This window comes from Muscardinus avellanarius, assembly GCF_963383645.1.
Source record: "Muscardinus avellanarius genome assembly, chromosome: 1".
Classification (NCBI taxonomy): Eukaryota; Metazoa; Chordata; class Mammalia; order Rodentia; family Gliridae; genus Muscardinus; species Muscardinus avellanarius.
In genome coordinates this window covers 231,575,475-231,594,266 of record NC_137786.1, presented here as the reverse complement: position 1 = coordinate 231,594,266, position 18,792 = coordinate 231,575,475, and the positions used below count along the sequence as shown (strand labels likewise).

The window sequence follows — 18,792 nt, the reverse complement described above, 5'->3', positions numbered from 1 at the left end:
ACATTTTGTTAAAAAAAAAAAAAAAGCACGTGTTGGTGTTTAATCTGGGAAACGGGGATGAGGCGAGGGTGGGGCGTCCGCTCTCCTGCCTCGGCCCCGCCGCGCGCCCGCACCTGTAGAGCGGGGAGCGGGGCGGGAGCAGGCCCCGCCCGCCCGGGACGCCCCGCCCCCGGCCCCGCCCACCCGGCGCCGCCCGGCCCCGCCCCGCGCCGCCCGCGCCGGCTCCGCAGCTCGCGCCCGCGGGCGCCGGGCCATGGCGCTGCTGCGGGACGTGTCGCTGCAGGATCCGCGGGACCGCTTCGAGCTGCTGCAGCGCGTGGGGGCCGGGACCTATGGCGACGTGTACAAGGTGCGCGGGCGGCGGCGGCGGCGGGGCTCGGGGCCCGGGTCCCCGCCCCGCCGCCTCTCACGCCGGCCCCTCCGCCGCAGGCCCGCGACGCCGTCACGTCCGAACTGGCCGCCGTGAAGATCGTCAAGCTCGACCCAGGTGAGGCCGGGCGGGGCCTCGGCGCCGGGGGCCGAGGGCCGGCCTCCCCGCGATGCTGTGGCCGGGCACCTGTCCGGCCCGGAGGGAGGCACTCTGTGCCCATTTTGCAGATGGGGGCACTGAGTCAGGGTGACCCCTCTGTCCCCCATGATGCTTGTGCCCCCCAGGGGACGACATCAGCTCCCTCCAGCAGGAAATTACCATCCTTCGTGAGTGCCGCCACCCCAATGTGGTGGCCTACATCGGCAGCTACCTCAGGTGAGGCCGCGTTAGCCTCTCCCCTGGGCAGCCCAGGTGGCCTGTGTGTGCCCACCCGGCTCTGTCCCTGCAGGAATGACCGCTTGTGGATCTGCATGGAGTTCTGTGGAGGAGGATCTCTACAAGAGATTTACCACGGTGAGGGCCGCACTCCAGACCCCGGGGCCACTGCCTTCCCCACCCCGGCCGGCACTGGGGGGAGAAGGGGAGACCAGGCTGGACTTGGGGTCCTCCCACTCCTCGGTGGCTGTGTGACCTTGAGACAAATGCTTTCCTTCTCTGGGCGCAGAAGCCCAGACCATCCTGGGAGGGAAGGTGGCTAACGCCTTCGCCCAGCCGTGCCTGCTGCTTCCCACACACACAGGGCCGTGGGGCGGCGTTGGCCCCTCACACCCCACCCACCCTTTCCATTTCAGCCACCGGGCCCCTGGAGGAACGGCAGATCGCCTATGTCTGCCGAGAGGCACTGAAGGTAGCCGGGCCCCTAGAGCACCCATCCTGGGGAGCCCAACTGGCCAGCAAGAGGAGGGTGGGGGCCTTGGGCAGGGCCGGGCCCCTGGGACCAGGGCCCTGGGGGAAGGGGCCCCAGCCCTGTTGCCGGAAGCAGCCCATTTCCCTCTTGGCCCAGCCACTTCCTGTTTGGGGAGAGGGGAGGAGGAAGCGGCTTGGGTGGGGGGCCCTGTCCTGAGAAAGGGTCCAGGGAGGGGAGAGTGCCAGGGAGCTGCCCTCAGGAGCGCCTCTCTGTCCCCAGGGGCTGCACCACTTGCACTCTCAGGGGAAGATCCACAGAGACATCAAGGTAGGCGGGGCGGGCGGGGCGGGCACACGGCCCTGGGGGCAGATGGGATCTTCTCTTGTCCCTTCCCACAGGGAGCCAACCTTCTGCTCACTCTCCAGGGAGATGTCAAGCTGGGTCAGTACCCGCACGCGGCCAGGGGAGGGTTCTGTGGGAGCCCTGGTGGCCTCAAGCCCTGGCTGGGAGTCATGGGCAAGTCCCTTTAGCACTTGAGCCTCAGTTTCCCCATTTAGAAAATGAAGCAGTACTTCCTTCTTCTGGAAGCTGGATGAGGTTGGGGACCAGGCAGTGGGTCAGGAACAGAGGGTCGTGGCCCTCCTGGCAGAGTGACGTGGCCTGCTCTGGGCCTGTGGTGGTGGCTGAGCCCCGGGAAGGGGGGATGGATAGGGTGGGGGGCTGGTGAGAGTGGCTCTCCCTCCTGCAGCTGACTTCGGGGTCTCGGGCGAGCTGACGGCATCCGTGGCCAAGAGGAGGTCTTTCATCGGGACTCCATACTGGTGAGGCAGTGCCTGGGGTGGGAAGCAGGGCCAACGTGCGGGGTCCGGCCTATCCCACCAGTGACCCCGTGCCTCTAGGATGGCTCCAGAGGTGGCCGCCGTGGAGCGCAAGGGTGGCTACAACGAGCTGTGTGACGTCTGGGCCCTGGGCATCACCGCCATCGAGCTGGGCGAGCTGCAGCCCCCTCTCTTCCACCTGCACCCCATGAGGTCAGCCTGCTTCGCGCCCCTCGCCCGCCCTCGTCCTGCGACCCTCTGCTCTGACCTCGCACCCTCTGCAGGGCCCTGATGCTTATGTCCAAGAGCAGCTTCCAGCCCCCCAAGCTGAGGGACAAGACGCGCTGGTAAGGGCCTCTCGCCCCTGTCTTGTCAGGGGCCCCACTGGGGAGGAGGAGCTGTCAAGTCCCAGGGAGCCCCGTCCTCAGTGAGTGTGAGTCCTGCTCCTGCCTCCGGGCCAGGGGGCCAGTGTAGGCCGGAAGGAAGGACAGAGGCCGTGATGGAGGTGCCCCCTGCTGTAACAGGCCTTGTCAGGCTGGTTCCTTCCTGGGTGGGCCCGGCAGGGGTTTAGGGTTGGGGGCCAGCCTGCAGGAGGCCCTTCAGGAAACCTAACCTGGGTCTGTGCCCACCAGGACCCAGAATTTCCACCACTTCCTCAAGCTGGCTCTAACCAAGAACCCCAAGAAAAGGCCGACAGCTGAGAGACTTCTGCAGGTGGGGGTGGGGTGAGGTGGGCCTGGGGCTTGATGCCAAAAAGCCAGGCCTGGAGAGCAGGGGTCAGCTGATCACCCCTCCCACCCCCCAGCACCCGTTCACCACCCAGCAGCTCCCGCGGGCCCTCCTCACACAGCTCCTGGACAAGGCCAGCGATCCGCACCTGGGGACGCTCTCTCCCGAGGACTGCGAGCTGGAGGTGAGAGGGCCTACCCCGGTTGGGAGATGCCCAGAGGTGGCGGTACAGGCCAGGATGCCTTTGCTGTGAGGCCCAGCAGAGGGCTTCCCTCCAGCCGAGGCCACCTCCTAAGGATCTTCCTAGCTGGCTCTGCTTCCCGGCAGGCAGCACCTCTATCTGATAGGTCCCCATCCTTGGGCCCAGGTTGTCCCCTGACTGTGATGGCAAGCATCTTCTTGCTTCCTGTGTGATCTTTAGCAAGTTCCTTGACCTCTCTGAGCTAGTTTTCACATCTGTGACACAAGGATGCCACTTCATCTGACACTAACCTCAAAGGATGGGTACAAAAGTAAAACGCCCAGAGTTCCTGGCAGCGGGTGCGGGCTGGGGGGAGGCCGCAGCTTTTGTTCTTTTTCAGACCTATGACATGTTTCCGGACACCATTCATTCCCGGGGGCAGCACGGCCCTGCCGAGAGGACCCCCTCGGAGATCCAGTGTGAGTCTTCCGTGTGCACGGATTTGGTGTGAGTGGGGGTCAGTCCTGAGACGCCAGCCCCCTCACCTCTGTCCTCTGGGCTCCCAGTTCACCAGGTGAAATTTGGCGCCCCGCGCAGGAAGGAAACAGACCCGCTGAATGAGCCGGTGAGGGGCGCGGGAGGGCTGGGCAAGCCGCTCACACGGGGTGCTTCCGAGGCCAGCTGCCTGTGGCCCCCAGGGCCTGGGGGTGCGGGCGGGGGAGCCAGGCACCGGCAGGGCACAGGGCAGTCTCGCCTTTCTAAAACGTAGGCCTGGAGCCAGGCGTGGTGGCGCATGCCTGTAATCCCAGCATTTGGGAGGCTGAGACAGAGAATCATGATTCGCGGACAGCCTCAGCTACTTAGCGAGGCCCTCTGCAACTCTGTGAGACCTTGTTTCAAAATAAAAAATAAAATAAAGGGCCTAATGGTGGTGCACGCTTGTAATCCCAACATTCGGGAAGCTGAGACAGGAGGATTGCGGTGAGGCCCTTTGCAACTCAGTGAGACCTTGTTTCAAAATAAAAATAAAAATTAGGGCTGGGGGTGTAGGTCGGAGGTAGGATGCCCCTGAGTTCCATCCCCAGTAGCTCAAATACATACATACATACATACATACATCATACATACATACATAGTAGGCCTGAGCCCGCACCTGCCAGCTTTGCTCCCTGTCACCGCCGGGCCTTCTCCGCACTCCCGCCATGTCCCTCTCTCTGCCTGTATTCTTGCCGTCTCTCTGTCCCTCGCGAGTCTCTGCCTGTCACCACTGCACTTTCCGTCCATCCGTCCGTCTGTCCGTCTCTCCTGCCACCTCTCGGTTGTCCTCTCACGTTGTGCGTCTGTCTCTCCTTGGGTGCCTGGCCTTGATTTCCCCCAGTGGGAGGAAGAGTGGACGCTTCTGGGACAGGAGGAGCTGAGCAGGTGAGTGAGGGCGGAGGCTGGCGGAGGGGCGGCGGGAAGGCTGACCTCTGACCCCGCCCTCCTGCCCAGGGGCCTGCTGCAGTCTGTCCAGGAGGCGCTGGAGGAAAGGTCAGGGAAGGGCTGTGCCCGGGGCGGGCCGGGGTGGCCAGGCCGGTGCCCAGCCCCTGGGTACCCTCTGCTTCGACGCCCGCAGGAGCCTCACCATCCGACCAGCCTTGGAGCTGCAGGTGAGACCGGAGGGGCTGCAGCGGGAAGCGGGTGTGCGGAAGCTCCAGCTGGGCTGGGACCAGGTCCTGGGGTGACCTGCCGACAGCCCCTCTTCCAGGAGCCGGACTCCCCAGAAGATGGCATGGGAACCATTAAGAGGGCCCCTCTCTCAGGGCCTCCCCCCACCGAGCCAACAGCCGAGGCCCCTCAACCCAGCCCCCCAGGTGAGCCCCAGGCGGAGGCCGAGGCAGGCTGCGGCGGGGCGGGGCTAGGAGTCTTGGGCACCAGGCCTGTGCCCGCAGGAACCCTGTCCCCGCCTCCTTCAGGCCCTGGCAGCCCACGGCTGCTGCCCACCGCCTGGGCCACCATGAAGCAGCGGGAGGATCCTGAGGTGAGGGGCCGCACTGGGGTGGGGAGGCGCGGGGTGGGGGCGCCTAGGTCCTGATCCCTCTCTCCTTCCCAGAGGTCGTCCTGCCACGGTCTGCCCCCGACCCCCAAAGTGCACGTGAGTGTGTGTCCGCGGCCCCGCGGCCCCCGGCCCCACCCCGCCGCCCGGGCTCCCTCAGACTGCCTGCCTCCTCCGCAGATGGGCGCCTGCTTCTCCAAGGTCTTCAACGGCTGTCCCCTGCGCATCCGCGCCGCGGTCACCTGGATCCACCCGGTGACCCGAGGTAGGCCGGGGCGGCAGAATGGGGAGCCCAGGGTGGGCACGGCCGGGGTGTGGCTGACCTCTGACCCCTCCCCAAACCTGCAGACCAGTTCCTGGTGGTGGGGGCCGAGGAAGGCATCTACACCCTCAACCTGCACGAGCTGCACGAGGACACGCTGGAGAAGGTGAGGCCGGGGGGCGTGGCTGTGGGCGGGGCTGTGGGCGGGGCGGAGGGGGCGGGGGGGGGGCTGGGTGCTGACAGTCCACTGTCTCCAGCTGATATCGCACCGTTGCTCCTGGCTCTACTGCGTCAACAACGTGCTGCTGTCGCTCTCAGGTAGGAGGGAGGCGCTGGGGCGCCCTTACTGTTCTAAGTTTATAATACTGAAGATTGAGCGTAGAGGCCTTCTACCTCTGAGCTACAACCCCCACCTTATTTATTTATTTATTTATTTATTTATTTATTTATTGCAGTACTGGGATGTAACGCAGGAGCTTTTTACCTCTGAGCTACACCCCCAACCCTATTTTTTATTCTTTTATTTTGAAACAGGGTCTCACTGAGCTATTTATTTATTTATTTACTTATTTATTGTGGTACTGGAGATTAAACCCAGGGCATTCTACTTCTGAGCTACACCCCCAGCCCTATTTTTTATTCTTTATCTTGAAACAGAGTCTCACTAAGTTGCCAACGGCCTCACTAAGTAGCTGAGGCTGGCCAAGAACCTGCGATCCTCCTGTCTCAGGCTCCCAAGTTCTGGGATTATAAGGGTGCACTACCATGCCTGGCTTTATTTATTTTTTATTTTCTCTTTTTTTGTGATACTGGGGGTGGAACCCAGGGGCTTTTCTACCTCTGGGCTATACTCCCAGACCTATTTTATACTTTATTTGGAAACAGCCTCACTAAGTTGCTGAGAGCCTCACTCAGTAGCTGAGGCTGGCTTCGAACCTGTGCGATCCTCCTGTCTCAGCCTCCCAAGCACTGGGATTTCAGGCGATCACCACCACGCCCAGCTCCAGTACCCTTTCTGAACTCGGTCTGAGCCTCCTCTATCTCCCTCCCTCTCTGGCAGGGAAATCCACGCATATCTGGGCACATGACCTCCCGGGCCTGTTCGAGCAGCGGAGACTACAGCAACAGGCTCCCCTCTCGATCCCCACCAAGCGCCTCACCCAGCACATCATCCCCAGGTCAGGGGCCCATGGGGGCCATGGAGGGGGGCAAGTGGCTGAGCCTTGCCTGTTCCTCTTGCAATCTTAGAGGTGGCCCTTGATCACCTGCCCTCCCGGAGCCCCTGTTTCCTCCTGGGTGATGTCACTGGTGGCATCATCTCCCCGGCCCCCAGGCTTGATGGGAGGAAAGTAGAGGACAGTGGTTGGGCTTTAAGGACCGGGAGCTGTGGGAGCTGTGGCCATCGGCATGTGGGGCTTTGCTGACAGCTAAGCGGGCAGTCACTGAGCGCTGTACTAGGCCTGGGGACAAATGAATTAAGTGAGTGGGTGCTTTAACAAAAGAAGGGAGGGCTCAGTGTGGGGGGGCACGCCTGTAATCCCCATGCATGGGAGGCTGAGACAGGAGGATCGCAGATTCGAGACCAGCCTTGGCAACTTAGCAAGGTTCTTGGTAACCTAGCAAGATCCTGTTTCCAAATTAAAAAATAAAATAGGGCTGAAGGTGTAGCTTGGAGGTAGAATGCCCCTGGGTTCAATCTCAAGAAAATAAAAGAGCTAGTGTGGTGGCGCACGCTTGTAATCCCAGTACTTAGGAGGCTGAGACAGGAGGATCGTGGTTCATGGACAGCCTTAGCTACTTAGTGAGATCCTCTACAACTTAGTAAGACCCTGTTTCAAAATAAAGAATAAAAATAGGAGCCATGCGTGGTGGCGCACGCTTGTAATCCCAGCATTCGGGAGGCTGAGACCGGAGGATCAGGGTTCGCGGACAGCCTCAGCTACTTAGTGAGGCCCTCTGCAACTCAATGAGACCCGGTTTCTTTTTTCTTTTTTTTTTTTTTTTTTCTTTTTTTTGCGGGTCTGGGGATGGAACCCAGGGGCATTCGACCTCCAAGCTACACCCCCTGCCCTATTTTTCATTCTTTATTTGAAACCGGGTCTCACTGAGTTGCAGAGGGCCTCACTAAGTAGCTGAGGCTGTCCGTGAACCGCGATACTCCGGTCTCAGCCTCCCAAATGCTGGGATTACAAGCGTGTGCCACCACGCCCGGCTCGAGACCCGGTTTCAAAATAAAGAATAAAAAATAGGGCAGGGGGTGTAGCTCGGAGGTTGAATGCCCTGGGTTCCATCTCCAGACCCGTACACACACAAAAAAAAAGGGAGTGTAGCTCAGAGGTAGAATGCCCCTGGGGTTCAATCCCTAGTACCACCAAAAAAAAAAAAAAGAGCAAAAATGAAGGGAAGGATCCCTCTGAGAGTTGCACACACCTATAATCCCAATACTTAAGAACCAGCTGAGATGAGGATCACAGGTTCAAGACCAGCCTCAGCAATTTAGCAAGACCCTGTTTCAAAATAAAATGTGAAAAGGGCTGGGGTGTTGGTCAGAGGTAGAATGCCCCTGGGTTCAGTCCCCAGTATCCCCCTACATACACCCACCCACAGAGAAAGGATTCCCCTGTGTGCTGACCAGGATCCTTCCTGCTGTGGGTGACTCAGTTCACTGGCATACGCACAGATGGGAGCTGAATGTCTCGGGTATCTGGAAGTCCAGGAGTAGAGCTAGCTTCAGGCTCAGCTGGATCCAGGCTTAAATGGGGCCAGCAGGAGCCCTTCCGTATCTCCAGGCTGTTTCCTCTGGCTTTCCTTCTCAAGCAGGCTTGCTTGTTGCGAAACGTGCCCACAGTTCCAGGTCAGGCGGTTTTCAGTGGCCCAGCTAGGAGCCTGCTCACCCTTGAGCCGGTCCCTGGGTTTGGGCGAGAAGCTCCGGGGCCAGGCCCGTGCCATGAGCCCTCTGCTGGAGGGTGGTGGTGGGGGGAGGGGGGCTCGTGTCACCCAGAGCAGTGTCTTGCTTCTCTTTCTGAAAAGAAGAGATGCAGGGCAGAGGACAGCGGGAGGAGGGGAGGGGACAGGAGGTGGCCGCGCAGCCGCCCAGATGCTGAGAACCTGGGCTGGAGCAGCACTTAGGAAGTAGGGCGTCGGGGGCCTGGCGGCCGGTGGAGGAGCGGATTGCAGAAGTTGGCCAGCCCAGCGTGGCCGTGCGGTTTGCGAGGGCCCAGGCCATGTCGGAAAGAGTCACTCATTCATTTGCTCAGACGGTGACTGTGGCCCCTTGTGTGTGCCCGGCCGTGTTCTGGGACCGGGATGCTTCCGTGATTTAAAGGGACCCCGCTCCTGTCCTCGCGTCTTTAGCTGTGGAGGGAGGGGGGCAGAAGTCAGCGAACCAGCGGGAGGCTGTCTGGGGGTGGCTCCAGTGGAGGCTCCATGGGGGAGCAGTGCGTGGGGCTGGGGGCTGAGGTTACAGCTTTATTTTGTGGCCCTGGGGATTGGCCCCGGGGGCACTCTACTGCAAGTTGCACCCCTAGCCCCCCTTTTTTATGGTACTGGGGATGGAACCCAGGTACATTCTACCTCTGAGCGACACCCCCTGCCCTATTTTTTATTCTTTATTTTGAAACAGGGTCTCACTGAGTTGCAGAGGCCTCACTAAGTAGCCGGGTCTGTCCTCAAACCTCCATCCTCCCTCCTCCCGTCTTGGCCTCCCAAATGCTGCGATTACAAACGTGTGCCACCATGCCCAAATGAGACCCTGTTTTAAAATAAAGAATAAAGCCAGGAGTGGTGGCGCACGCTTGTAATCCCCGCGCTTGGGAGGCTGAGACAGGAGGATCGCACAGGTTTGAAGCCAGCCTCAGCTACTTAGTGAGGCTCTCAGCAACTTAGTGAGACCCTGTTTCCAAATAAAATATAAAAAAGGTCTGGGAGTGTAGCCCGGAGGTAGAAAGCCTCTGGGTTCCACCCCCAGTACCACCAAAAAAAAAAAAGAATAAAAATTGAACTGAGGGGTGTAGCTCGGAGGTAGGATGCCCCTGGGTTTAATCCCTAGCACCACACACACAAAAAGTAAATTAAAAATAAATAAGTAAATAAGGGCTGGGTAGAGCACAGAGGTAGAATACTCCTGGCATCAGTCCTAGTACCAGAAAAGTGCTTATTCATTGTGCAGTGGGACCTCGTGGATGGGGCTGAGGAGCCGAGGCCAGGCTGTGGGCTCAGGTGCTGAGCCAGCGAGGGGTCAGCCCGCTGGGCCAGGGCTGCGCCAGCGGGGGCCCTTCCTGCCCAGTCCAAGCTGGGATTGCACCTGGTGCTCCATGGCCTCGGGCTTCCTGCACTCCGTGCCCTGCGGGACCTGCAGGAAGCGGGCCTGCGGGCTCCAGCCACTCACCGGCCGGCCGCCTTGGGCCTGCGTCAGGGAAATAGGAGTCACTGTGTCCGCTTTGGACAGAAAGAAGAGAGAACCGGAGCTGTGTGGAGAAAAAAAACCTGAAAACATGCGACTGTCCACCCAGGGCGGCAGCGCTAGAGAGCGGGAGGAAGGAGGGAGGCCGAGGGCGGCAAGAGGCAGGCCCACGCGTAGCCCTGCTTCCCAGAGGAGGGGATGAGCGCAGAGGGGCCCCTGGGCACGGTGGAGGACTCCCACAACCCAGGCAAGGACCCTCTGATAGCACCCCTGGCCCCTTTTCCCTGGGCAGCAAGGTAAGCCATGGGCAGATCCCCGGGGCGGAGGCAGCTGTTTGCCATTGGAAGTCCTCCTTCCTCCCCAGGCTCTCGGCCCATCTGTGAAATGGGCCGAGCGTGTTCTGTGCGCCTGGCAGGGCTGGAGCCCATCTCCTTTTCTGGCCCTTCACATTCTCTCTTTTTTATATATTTCTTCTTTCTTTCTTTCTTTCTTTCTTTCTTTTTTTTTTTTTTTTTTTTTTTTTTTTGTGGTACTGGTGATGGAACCCAGGGGGATTCTACCTCCAAGTTATACCTGCAGTCAATATTTTTTATTCTTTTTAGTTTTGAAATAGGGTCTCACTGGGTTGCAAAGGGCCTTACTAAGTAGATAAGGCTGTTCTTTCTTTCTTTCTTTCTTTCTTTCTTTCTTTACTGGGGACTGAACCCAGGGGTGTTCTACTTTTGAGCTACACCCCCAGCCATATTTTTTTCCTTTATTTTGAAACAGGGTGTCACTGAGTTATGGAGGCTGGCCTTGAATCTGCAGACCTAGCTCAGCCTCCCAAACACTAAAATCCCAGGCACGTACCACCAGGCCCCGTCTTGCTTCTTCATTTATTCCCTGGCTCTGCCTAGAAAAAGGCCTTGCAGTGGAGCTGGGCGTGGTGGCACAGGCTTGTAATACAGTACTTGGGATGCTGAGACAGGAGGTCTCAGGTTCATGGCCAGCCTCAGCTATGTAGGCCCTCTGCAACTCAGTGAGACCCTGTTTCAAAAAAAAAAAAAAAATAGGGCTGGGAGTGTAGCTCGGAGGTACAATGTCCCTGAGTTCAATCCCTAAACCACATACACAATAATAAATAAATAAAAAGGGCTGGGGTGTGGCTCGGAGATAGAATGCCCCTGGGTTCAATTCTTGGTACCAAAAACAACCCATTGAGCCTGGGTTCTGTGGAGGGCCTGCGGGCCTCTGCCCCTTGCTGCTGCGCTGGGACAAATTGCTTTGCCTATGGGCCTCAGTTGCTCCCTATCAAGTGGGAAAAGGATAGTGGCCACTTGGCAGCGCTCTGGGGGGCCCTGCCCAGGGACAGCTCCCCACACCAACATCCCGGTTGTTAATCCAACAGGCGCTTCGCCCTGTCCACCAAGATCCCTGACACCAAAGGCTGCCTGCAGTGTCGAGTAGGTAAGAGCTGGCCGGGCTGGGCCGGGTGGGGCAGAGCCCGGGCTCAGCCCCGACCACCGCTCACTTCTCCGCAGTGCGGAACCCCTACACGGGCAGCACCTTCCTGCTGGCCGCGCTGCCTGCCAGCTTGCTCTTGCTGCAGTGGTACGAGCCCCTGCAGAAGTTCCTGCTGCTGAAGGTGAGGATGTACCCAGGGGGGCCCTCAGGCGGCCAGCAGGGGGCCTGGGCAGAAACGGAAACCCAGGTATGCCTACTGCCCCCCAGAATTTCTCCAGCCCTCTGCCCAGCCCTGCGGGGATGCTGGAGCCGCTGGTCCTGGATGGGAAGGAGCTGCCGCAGGTATGCGTGGGTGCTGAGGGGCCCGAGGGGCCCGGCTGCCGCGTCCTGTTCCACGTCCTGCCCCTGGAGGCTGGCCTGACCCCTGACATCCTCATCCCACCTGGTAAGCAGGAGGGCTGGCCTGATGGGATGGGGTGTGTGCCAGAGAGGCAGGGAATGGGGAGGGGCTGGGGCTGGGACTTCAAACCATATTCCCTATGGCCTGTGGCTCCACAGAGTAGGGGCCTGGAACTGCCAGGCGTCCTTCAATACGCTTCAGCTGGCTGGGCGCAGTGGCACATGTTAATCCCAATACTTGGGAGGCTGAGACAGGGGTATCGCAGGTTTGAGGCCAAGAGTGCAGTAATTTAGAAGACCCTGTTTCCAGCCAGGCGTGGTGGCGCACGCTTGTAATCCCCGCGCTTGGGAGGCTGAGACTGGAGGATCGCGCAGGTTCAAAGCCAGCCTCAGCTACTCAGTGAGGCTCTCAGCAACTTAGTGAGACCCTGTTTCCAAAATAAAATATAAATGGGTCTGGGAGTATAGCCCGGAGGTAGAAGCCTCTGGGTTCCACCCCCAGTACCACAAAAAAAAAAAAAAAAAAAAAAAGAAAAAGACCGTTTCCAAATAAAAAATAAAAAGGACTGGAGTTGGGGCTCAGAGGTAGAATGCTCCGGAGTTCAATCCCTGGTTCCATACACACATATACAAATAAATGTTTCACCTGGACATGGGTTTCAGCTGGGCATGGTGGTACACACCTGTGACCCTAGTACTTGGGAAGCTGAGATAAGATTATAGGTTCGAGGACAGCCTCAGCAACTTTGCAAGGCCCTCAACAACTTAATGAGATCCTGTTTCAAAAGAAAATTTTTTTCTAAAAAGGGTTGGAGAGCTGGGTGTGGTGGCGCATGCTTGTAATCCCAGCATTCGGGAGAGTGAGACAGGATGATCAGTGGTTCGCGGCCAGCCTCAGCTACTTAGTGAGGCCCTTTGCAACTTAGTGAGACCCTGTTTCAAAATAAAGAATAAAAAATGGCCTAGGGATGTAACTCGGAGGTAAAATGCCTCTGGGTTCCATCCCCAGTATCACAAAAAAGAAAGAAAGAAAGAAAGAAAGAAAGAAAGAAAGAAAGAAAGAAAGAAAGAAAAAAGACTTCAGCTGGTCATAGTGGTGCATGCTTCTAATTCTAGTACTTGTGAGTTGGAGAAAAGCCGGGCGTGGTGGCGCACGCTTGCAATCCAAGTACTTGGGAGGCTGAGACAGGAGGATCGCAGGTTCGAGGCTAGCCTCAGCTACTTAGTGAGGCCCTCTTCAGCTTTGTGAGACCCTGTTTCAAAATAAAGAATTTTAAAAAAAATCTTGTAGTCCCAGTACTTGGGAGCCTGAGACAGGAGTATCCGGGTTCACACCAGCCTCAGCTACTTAGTGAGACCCTCTGCAACTAAGCAAGACCATTTTAAAATAAAGAATTATAGCCAAGTATGGTGACACACGGTTGTAATACCAGCGCTTGGGAGGCTGAGACAAGAGGATCGCACAGGTTCAAAGCCAGCCTCAGCTACTTAGTGAGGCTCTCAGCAACTTAGTGAGACCCTGTTTCCAAATAAAATATAAAATAGGTCTGGGAGTATAGCCCGGAGGTAGAAAAGCCCCTGGGTTCCACCCCCAGTACCACACACAAAAAAAATTTAAAAATAGGTGCTGGGCATAGTAGCGCATGCACGCTGTAATCCCAGTACTTGTGAGGCTAAAACAGGAAGATCTGGGTTTTTGGCCAGCCTCAGCTACTTACTGAGGCACTCCACAACTTAGTTTAAAAAAAAATAAAGCCGGCGTGGTGGCGCACGCTTGTAATTCCCGCACTTGGGAGACAGAAACAGGAGGATCGCTCAGGTTTGAAGCCAGTTGCGCTGGCTTAAGAGACCCAGTTTCCAAAAATAATAAAAGCATAGCCGGGCGTGGTGGCACACACTTGTAATCCCTGCGCTTGGGAGGCGGAGACAGGAGGATGGCGCTGGTTCGAAGCCAACCTCACTGGCTTAAGAGATCCTGTTTCCAAATTTAAAAATATATATAAAAAAATAGGTCTGGGAGTGTAGCCTGGAGGTAGAAGGGTTTCCAGGAACCCCAGTACCATAAAAAAAAAAAAAATTAAGAAGGGTTTGAGGTAGAACTCAGAGGTAGAGACCTGTGGGTTCAATCCCCAGTGCCCCCCAAAACATATATATATATATATATATATATATATATATATATATGTGTGTGTGTGTGTGTGTGTGTGTGTGTGTGTATATATATATATATATATATATATATATACACACATGCACATACGCACATACATATTATATATAAACTGGTTGACAGTGCCCCGGCCATGCCAGGGCAGCCAGGAGGCAGGTGTGGCCAGGCGGGGACCCGAGGCCTCCCTCTGAAGAAGGGACGTCGCTTGGGGCGAGGCCTCAGGGTGCCAGGCCCTGGCCAGGGCCCTCACTCACGGGGCTTCACTCTTCATTTCCACGATGGCCCCGTCAGGTAGGCATCGTCACGCCCAGGTGGAGTGTGCTAACTGAGGCTCAGAGAAGCAGAGTGACTTGTTCCAGGTCACGCAGGACTTGAGACCCAAAGCCTGCTTCACCTGACTCTGCAGTCCTCCCGCGGCCCCTGGGCCCCCTCCCCTGCCCGGTGGGGCCAAGCGCGTGAGGTGCCGCGGCCCAAGGGGCTGGGGTGAGGCTGTCAGAGTCCAGGCTGCTAAGCACGCCCCAGTGTCCTCTGGAGGGGGCTGGTGGCGGCTCAGCCCAGGGCCCGGCTTCCTTCTCTGCCCACAGAAGGGATCCCAGGCTCGGCCCAGCAGGTGATCCAGGTGGACAGGGACACGGTGCTGGTCAGCTTTGAACGTGAGTGCCCCTGGGATCGGGGCTCACGGAGTGAGGGACACGGGCTAGGTCTGCCTTCCGAGGAGGGTGCCATGCTGTGCCCACCCACCAGAGCCCTCTTCCTGTGCAGGCTGCGTGAGGATTGTGAACCTGCAGGGGGAGCCCACGGCCACACTGGCCCCCGAGCTGACATTTGATTTCCCCATCGAGACTGTGGGTGAGTGAGCCAGAGACGGCACAGGAGAACCCCCAGCCCGCAGGGGAGGACCTGCCCCAGGGTGGGGGGCTGGCAGTGGACCGAGGATACAGAACCATCCGGCAGCCCTGGTCCCACCCGGGGCCCTGGGGGGCAGGGGCGGGGCTGATGGAGCCACGCCCGCAGTGTGTCTGCAGGACAGTGTGCTGGCCTTCTGGAGCCACGGCATGCAGGGCCGCAGCCTGGACACCAACGAGGTGAGCGGGGCGCTCGGGGACCGGGCTGCCCTTGCCTGCTGTCCCTGCTGTATCTGCCTCTTTCAAGGGGGCCTGCTGGGGTGACCTGAGTGCCCCTTCCCTCCCCAGGTGACCCAGGAGATCACAGACGAGACGAGGATCTTCCGAGTTCTGGGTGCCCACAGGTAGGGGTTGCGCCCAGCCTCCCGTCGGGGAAGCATGGCCGCGCCTTGCTCACCGCGCCTCCCCTCCTCCAGAGACATCATACTGGAGAGTATCCCCACCGACAACCCGGGGGCGCACAGCAACCTCTACATCCTCACCGGCCACCAGAGCAGCTACTGAGCACACGCGGGATGGAGGGATGGAGGACGCCGCAGAGCCCTCCCCTGCCCGCGGGCCCTGCCCCTGGGCAGGATGGGGGCCGCCCTGCCCATCACCCCGCTTTGTTTCCCAGAGCCCGCCCCTGGCTCTATTCTGGGGGTCATGTATTTAAGAGAGAGGACTATATTGGTATTAAAGCTGGTTGGTTTTACTGCGCTGGTCCCTCTGAGTCCGGGGAGCTGAGCCCGGCTGCCTCTCTCCACAGCTCACCTTCCTGTGGGCTCCTGGTTAGTCCTGTGCACGCACCAGGCAAGGGCAGGGCTGCTGGGGGCCAGGCACAGGTGGCCGAGGCCACGGCCCCAGCAGCCTTCACAGGCGCCTTGCTTCCCGGCTCCCCTGCCCACGGCCACCCCCAGCTTAGCAGCGAGAGGCGTCTCGTGGTTCCGCACCCTAGGGCTCATGCAGGAGGGATCCTGAACAAAGGGACTTTGATCTAGGGCGCCCAGCCCCCTCGAGATCTCGCTTGCGGCCAAGGGCTGTCCTCCCCAGTCCCTGGGAGGCAGCTGCCTCTGGAGCTAGCCCGCCATGACCCGCCGTGACCCGTCCCATGTCGGGCGGGAGCACACAGCACGATTATCAGCTCACACTTGGGGAAGACTGGTCTCTGCCCATTTAATAAACACTCCCAGAGGCAGTTCTCAGCGCCCAGGCCCAGAGCCACGGCCAGGTGCATTCCAGCCACTAGGAGGGGGCCGTCCTCCCATGACAAGTGCTCTTTATACTGGTGTCCTCCCAGGTGCCCTCCAGATGGCCAGAATGCCCAAGCCAGGTTCCCCTTTCCCTACGGGGTCTTGATCGGAGCCTGCGGGCAGGGGAGGCCGCAGGCAGGACCGGAGCCCGTCCTGCAGGAGGGTTGGGTGCTGCAGGGCCAGCCCAGGAGGCTGCAGGTTCGTTGGAGCAGTGGTTCAGGGCTTGGGTCTCCAGCTGGGCCCACCATCACCCTTCTGACATGCAGGTGAGTGTCGGCCTGAGACCTCATGCCTCTGGCAGGCAGTGAAGGAGGCCAGCACCAGGAGGAGATAGGCGGGTGGGCAGAGAACCACTCGTGTGGATAGACCCCCGGCCCCTGTCCTCAAACTGTCCATCCACCATCCAGCAGGGCCCTGAGTGCACATCTCCAGGGTCCAGGAGGCTTTCTTGGCTCAAGCAGGAAACCAAACCAGGGCAGGGGACACATCCTGTGTCCCTGGTGAGCACCAGAGTTACCTTGCAAGTTCCCAGACCATCTGATAGGCTGGGTGGGAGTGAGGGTGGAGAGGGGTACAAAGTGCATTCCTGGCTTCCAGGGCTCCAGGTTTCTTGGCAGAGTGCCAGAGGCAGGGGCAGGAGTCAAGCTCCCACTCAGAAGAGGTGCTGGGACCCCTGGGCTCAGGCGCCGTCTGAACCAGCAGCCGACAGCGCCACCTTGTGGCAGCTCATCCAGCCCTCATTGCATCTAAAGAGTTTAGGGGTGTAAAGTACCAAAGCTTTGTGGGGGGGGTGTGGGGAGCAAGTGTTTGCTGCCCGGCACAGGCGGCCACAAGCCAAAGAATGGCCAAGAAGCCAGGGGAATGATACTGAAAGCTAAATGTTATTTGTTTATAGATAGTCCTTGCTCAAGGTACCTATTTTTTCCCCCAAGTACAAAAGAGATAGAGTGAAGGGCTCCCTGTCACCTGGACCCCCGGCTGCTGAGGCCCCAGTTACGTATGTGTATGTAGGCAGGTCGGTATAGTTTATCCTTCCCCTTTTTGGATACACATGGTAACTACTGATCTTGCCTTTTAAGAATATATCCTGGAGATCTTTCCATTATCTCTGTTGCCCTTTGCTTTTTTATAGCTAGTGGTGGTCCATTGTATGGGTTTCCCGTAACTAATATTAACGAGCTGTAACTGGATTCCTATTGGTGGAAGTTTGTTTCTACTACTTTGATATGACGGACCATGTGCAATAAACATTCTTATGTGATGCTTCTCCACATATTCACGTGTCTCTGAAGATGATTCCTGGAAGCATCCTCTCCAGGTCAGAGGCTGACTGTTGGTCACGGGGAGGACAACTGTCAACTGTCAGACGCCCTCTGCGGGCGGAAGTCCGGGTGGGGCTGATCACCCGCTTGAAGTCGTGCACGTGGACAGAGACCGACCTAGGTGCCCTGAATTTCAGGGAACCGGCCCTGACAGGAGCACCTGGCAGTGATGGTCCAGGGCAGAGTGCTGAGGGTGGGCGTCATGTGCGCGCTCCTCGGAGGTACTCGGGCCTGCGAGGGAGCGAGTGCTGAGCAGGACGACCCGGAGCCAGCCTGGACGGAGTGAGCCGCCTTACCTGTGGACTTCATTTTCCTCCAGCTGGCCACGTTGTGTGTGCATGAGCCTGCAAATACATGCATACATGTACTGGGAACTGACCCAGGGGCATTCTGCCTCAGGACTACTACCCAGGCGGGCGTGCTGGCACACACTTGTAATCCCAGTTCTTGAGAGGCTGAGACAGGAGGATCGCAGGATCATGTCCAGCCTCAGCTACTTGAATTAAAAAAAGGCCGGGCGTGGTGGTGCACGCTTGTAATCCCTGCGCTTGGGAGGTGGAGATAGGAGGATCGCACAGGTTTGAAGCTAGTCGCGCTGGCTTAAGAGACCCTGTTTCCAAAAAATAAAAAAATAAAAAAAAACAGTGTCTCACTATGTTGTGGAGGGCCTCACTAAGTTCCTGAGGCTGGCTTTGAATCTGTGATCCTCCTGTCTTCTTAGCCTCCCAAGTATTAGATTTATAAGCACCGGCCACCACACCCACCTTAATTAAGTAGTCTGGGTAGTACTTTTATTTGCAATATTCGGAACTGAAACCAGGGGCATTCTACCTCTGAGCTACACTCCCAGCCCTATTTTTTAGTATTTTTATTTTCTGAAACAGGGTCTCACTGAGTTACAAAGGCCTTGCTAAGTAGCTGAGGCTGTCTACAAACCGTGATCCTCCGATCTCCACCTCCTGAATGCTGAAATTACAAGCATGCACCACCATACCCAGCCTATTTTTTGTTCTTTATTTTGAAACAGGGTCTCACTAAGTTGCAAAGGGCCTCACTAAGTAGCTGAGGCGGGCCATGAACCATGATCCTCCTGTCTCAGCCTCCTGAATGCTAGGATTACAAGCCTGCACCACCACACCTGGCTATATTTTTCATTTTGAATAAGGGTCACATAGCCAGACATGGTTGCCCATGCCTCTAATCCCAGTACTTGGGAGGCTGAGACAGGGGGAGCACGATTCTCAGCCAGCCTCAGCTACTTAGGCCCTTTGCAGCTCAGTGAGACCATTTCAATAAAAGGAAAAAAAAATAGGGCTGGGGGTATAGCTTTGGAGGTAGAATGCCCCTGGGTTTCATCCCCAGTATCACAAAAAGTAAATAAGTAAATAAAAATAAGGCTAGGCGTGTTTCTCAAGCTGACTTTCAACCTGCAATTCTCTTGTTTCAGACTCCCACATATTGGGATTACAGGCCTGTGCCACCATGCCAGGTTCATTTTTTTTTTTTTTTTGGAGGTAATGAGGTTGGAACCCAGGGGCAATCTACCTCCAAGCTACACCCCCAGCCCTATTTTTTATTGTTTATTTTGAAACAGAGTCTCACTGAGTTGCAAAGGGCCTCACTAAATACCTGAGGCTGTCCCTGAACTGCAATCCTCCAGTCTCACTCTCCCAAATG

The 18,792-nt window shown here is 57.7% G+C and overlaps 1 protein-coding gene across 2 annotated transcripts; it reads left to right on the top strand.

Annotated features, from left to right (window-relative positions):
- Positions 1-253: 253 nt before the first annotated feature.
- MAP4K2 (mitogen-activated protein kinase kinase kinase kinase 2) lies at positions 254-15,065 on the top strand (the record flags this gene model as incomplete). 2 transcript variants are annotated; one of them, XM_080699874.1, is made up of 32 exons in its annotated part: positions 254-349; positions 430-487; positions 655-745; positions 819-883; positions 1,162-1,217; positions 1,497-1,544; positions 1,616-1,658; positions 1,966-2,038; positions 2,117-2,248; positions 2,320-2,382; positions 2,668-2,749; positions 2,841-2,948; positions 3,346-3,424; positions 3,512-3,570; positions 4,324-4,367; positions 4,437-4,475; positions 4,561-4,594; positions 4,693-4,798; positions 4,901-4,965; positions 5,038-5,079; positions 5,161-5,245; positions 5,329-5,408; positions 5,500-5,560; positions 6,303-6,420; positions 11,032-11,090; positions 11,165-11,268; positions 11,355-11,532; positions 14,241-14,309; positions 14,419-14,505; positions 14,671-14,741; positions 14,850-14,905; positions 14,978-15,065. In XM_080699874.1, 32 exons carry the CDS (start codon positions 254-256, stop codon positions 15,063-15,065), a joined length of 2,439 nt encoding a protein of 812 aa, XP_080556000.1. The 2 variants fall into 2 exon arrangements, with proteins under 2 accessions (XP_080556000.1, XP_080555999.1); XM_080699873.1 differs by having other exon boundaries at positions 4,877-4,965.
- Positions 15,066-18,792: the final 3,727 nt, after the last annotated feature.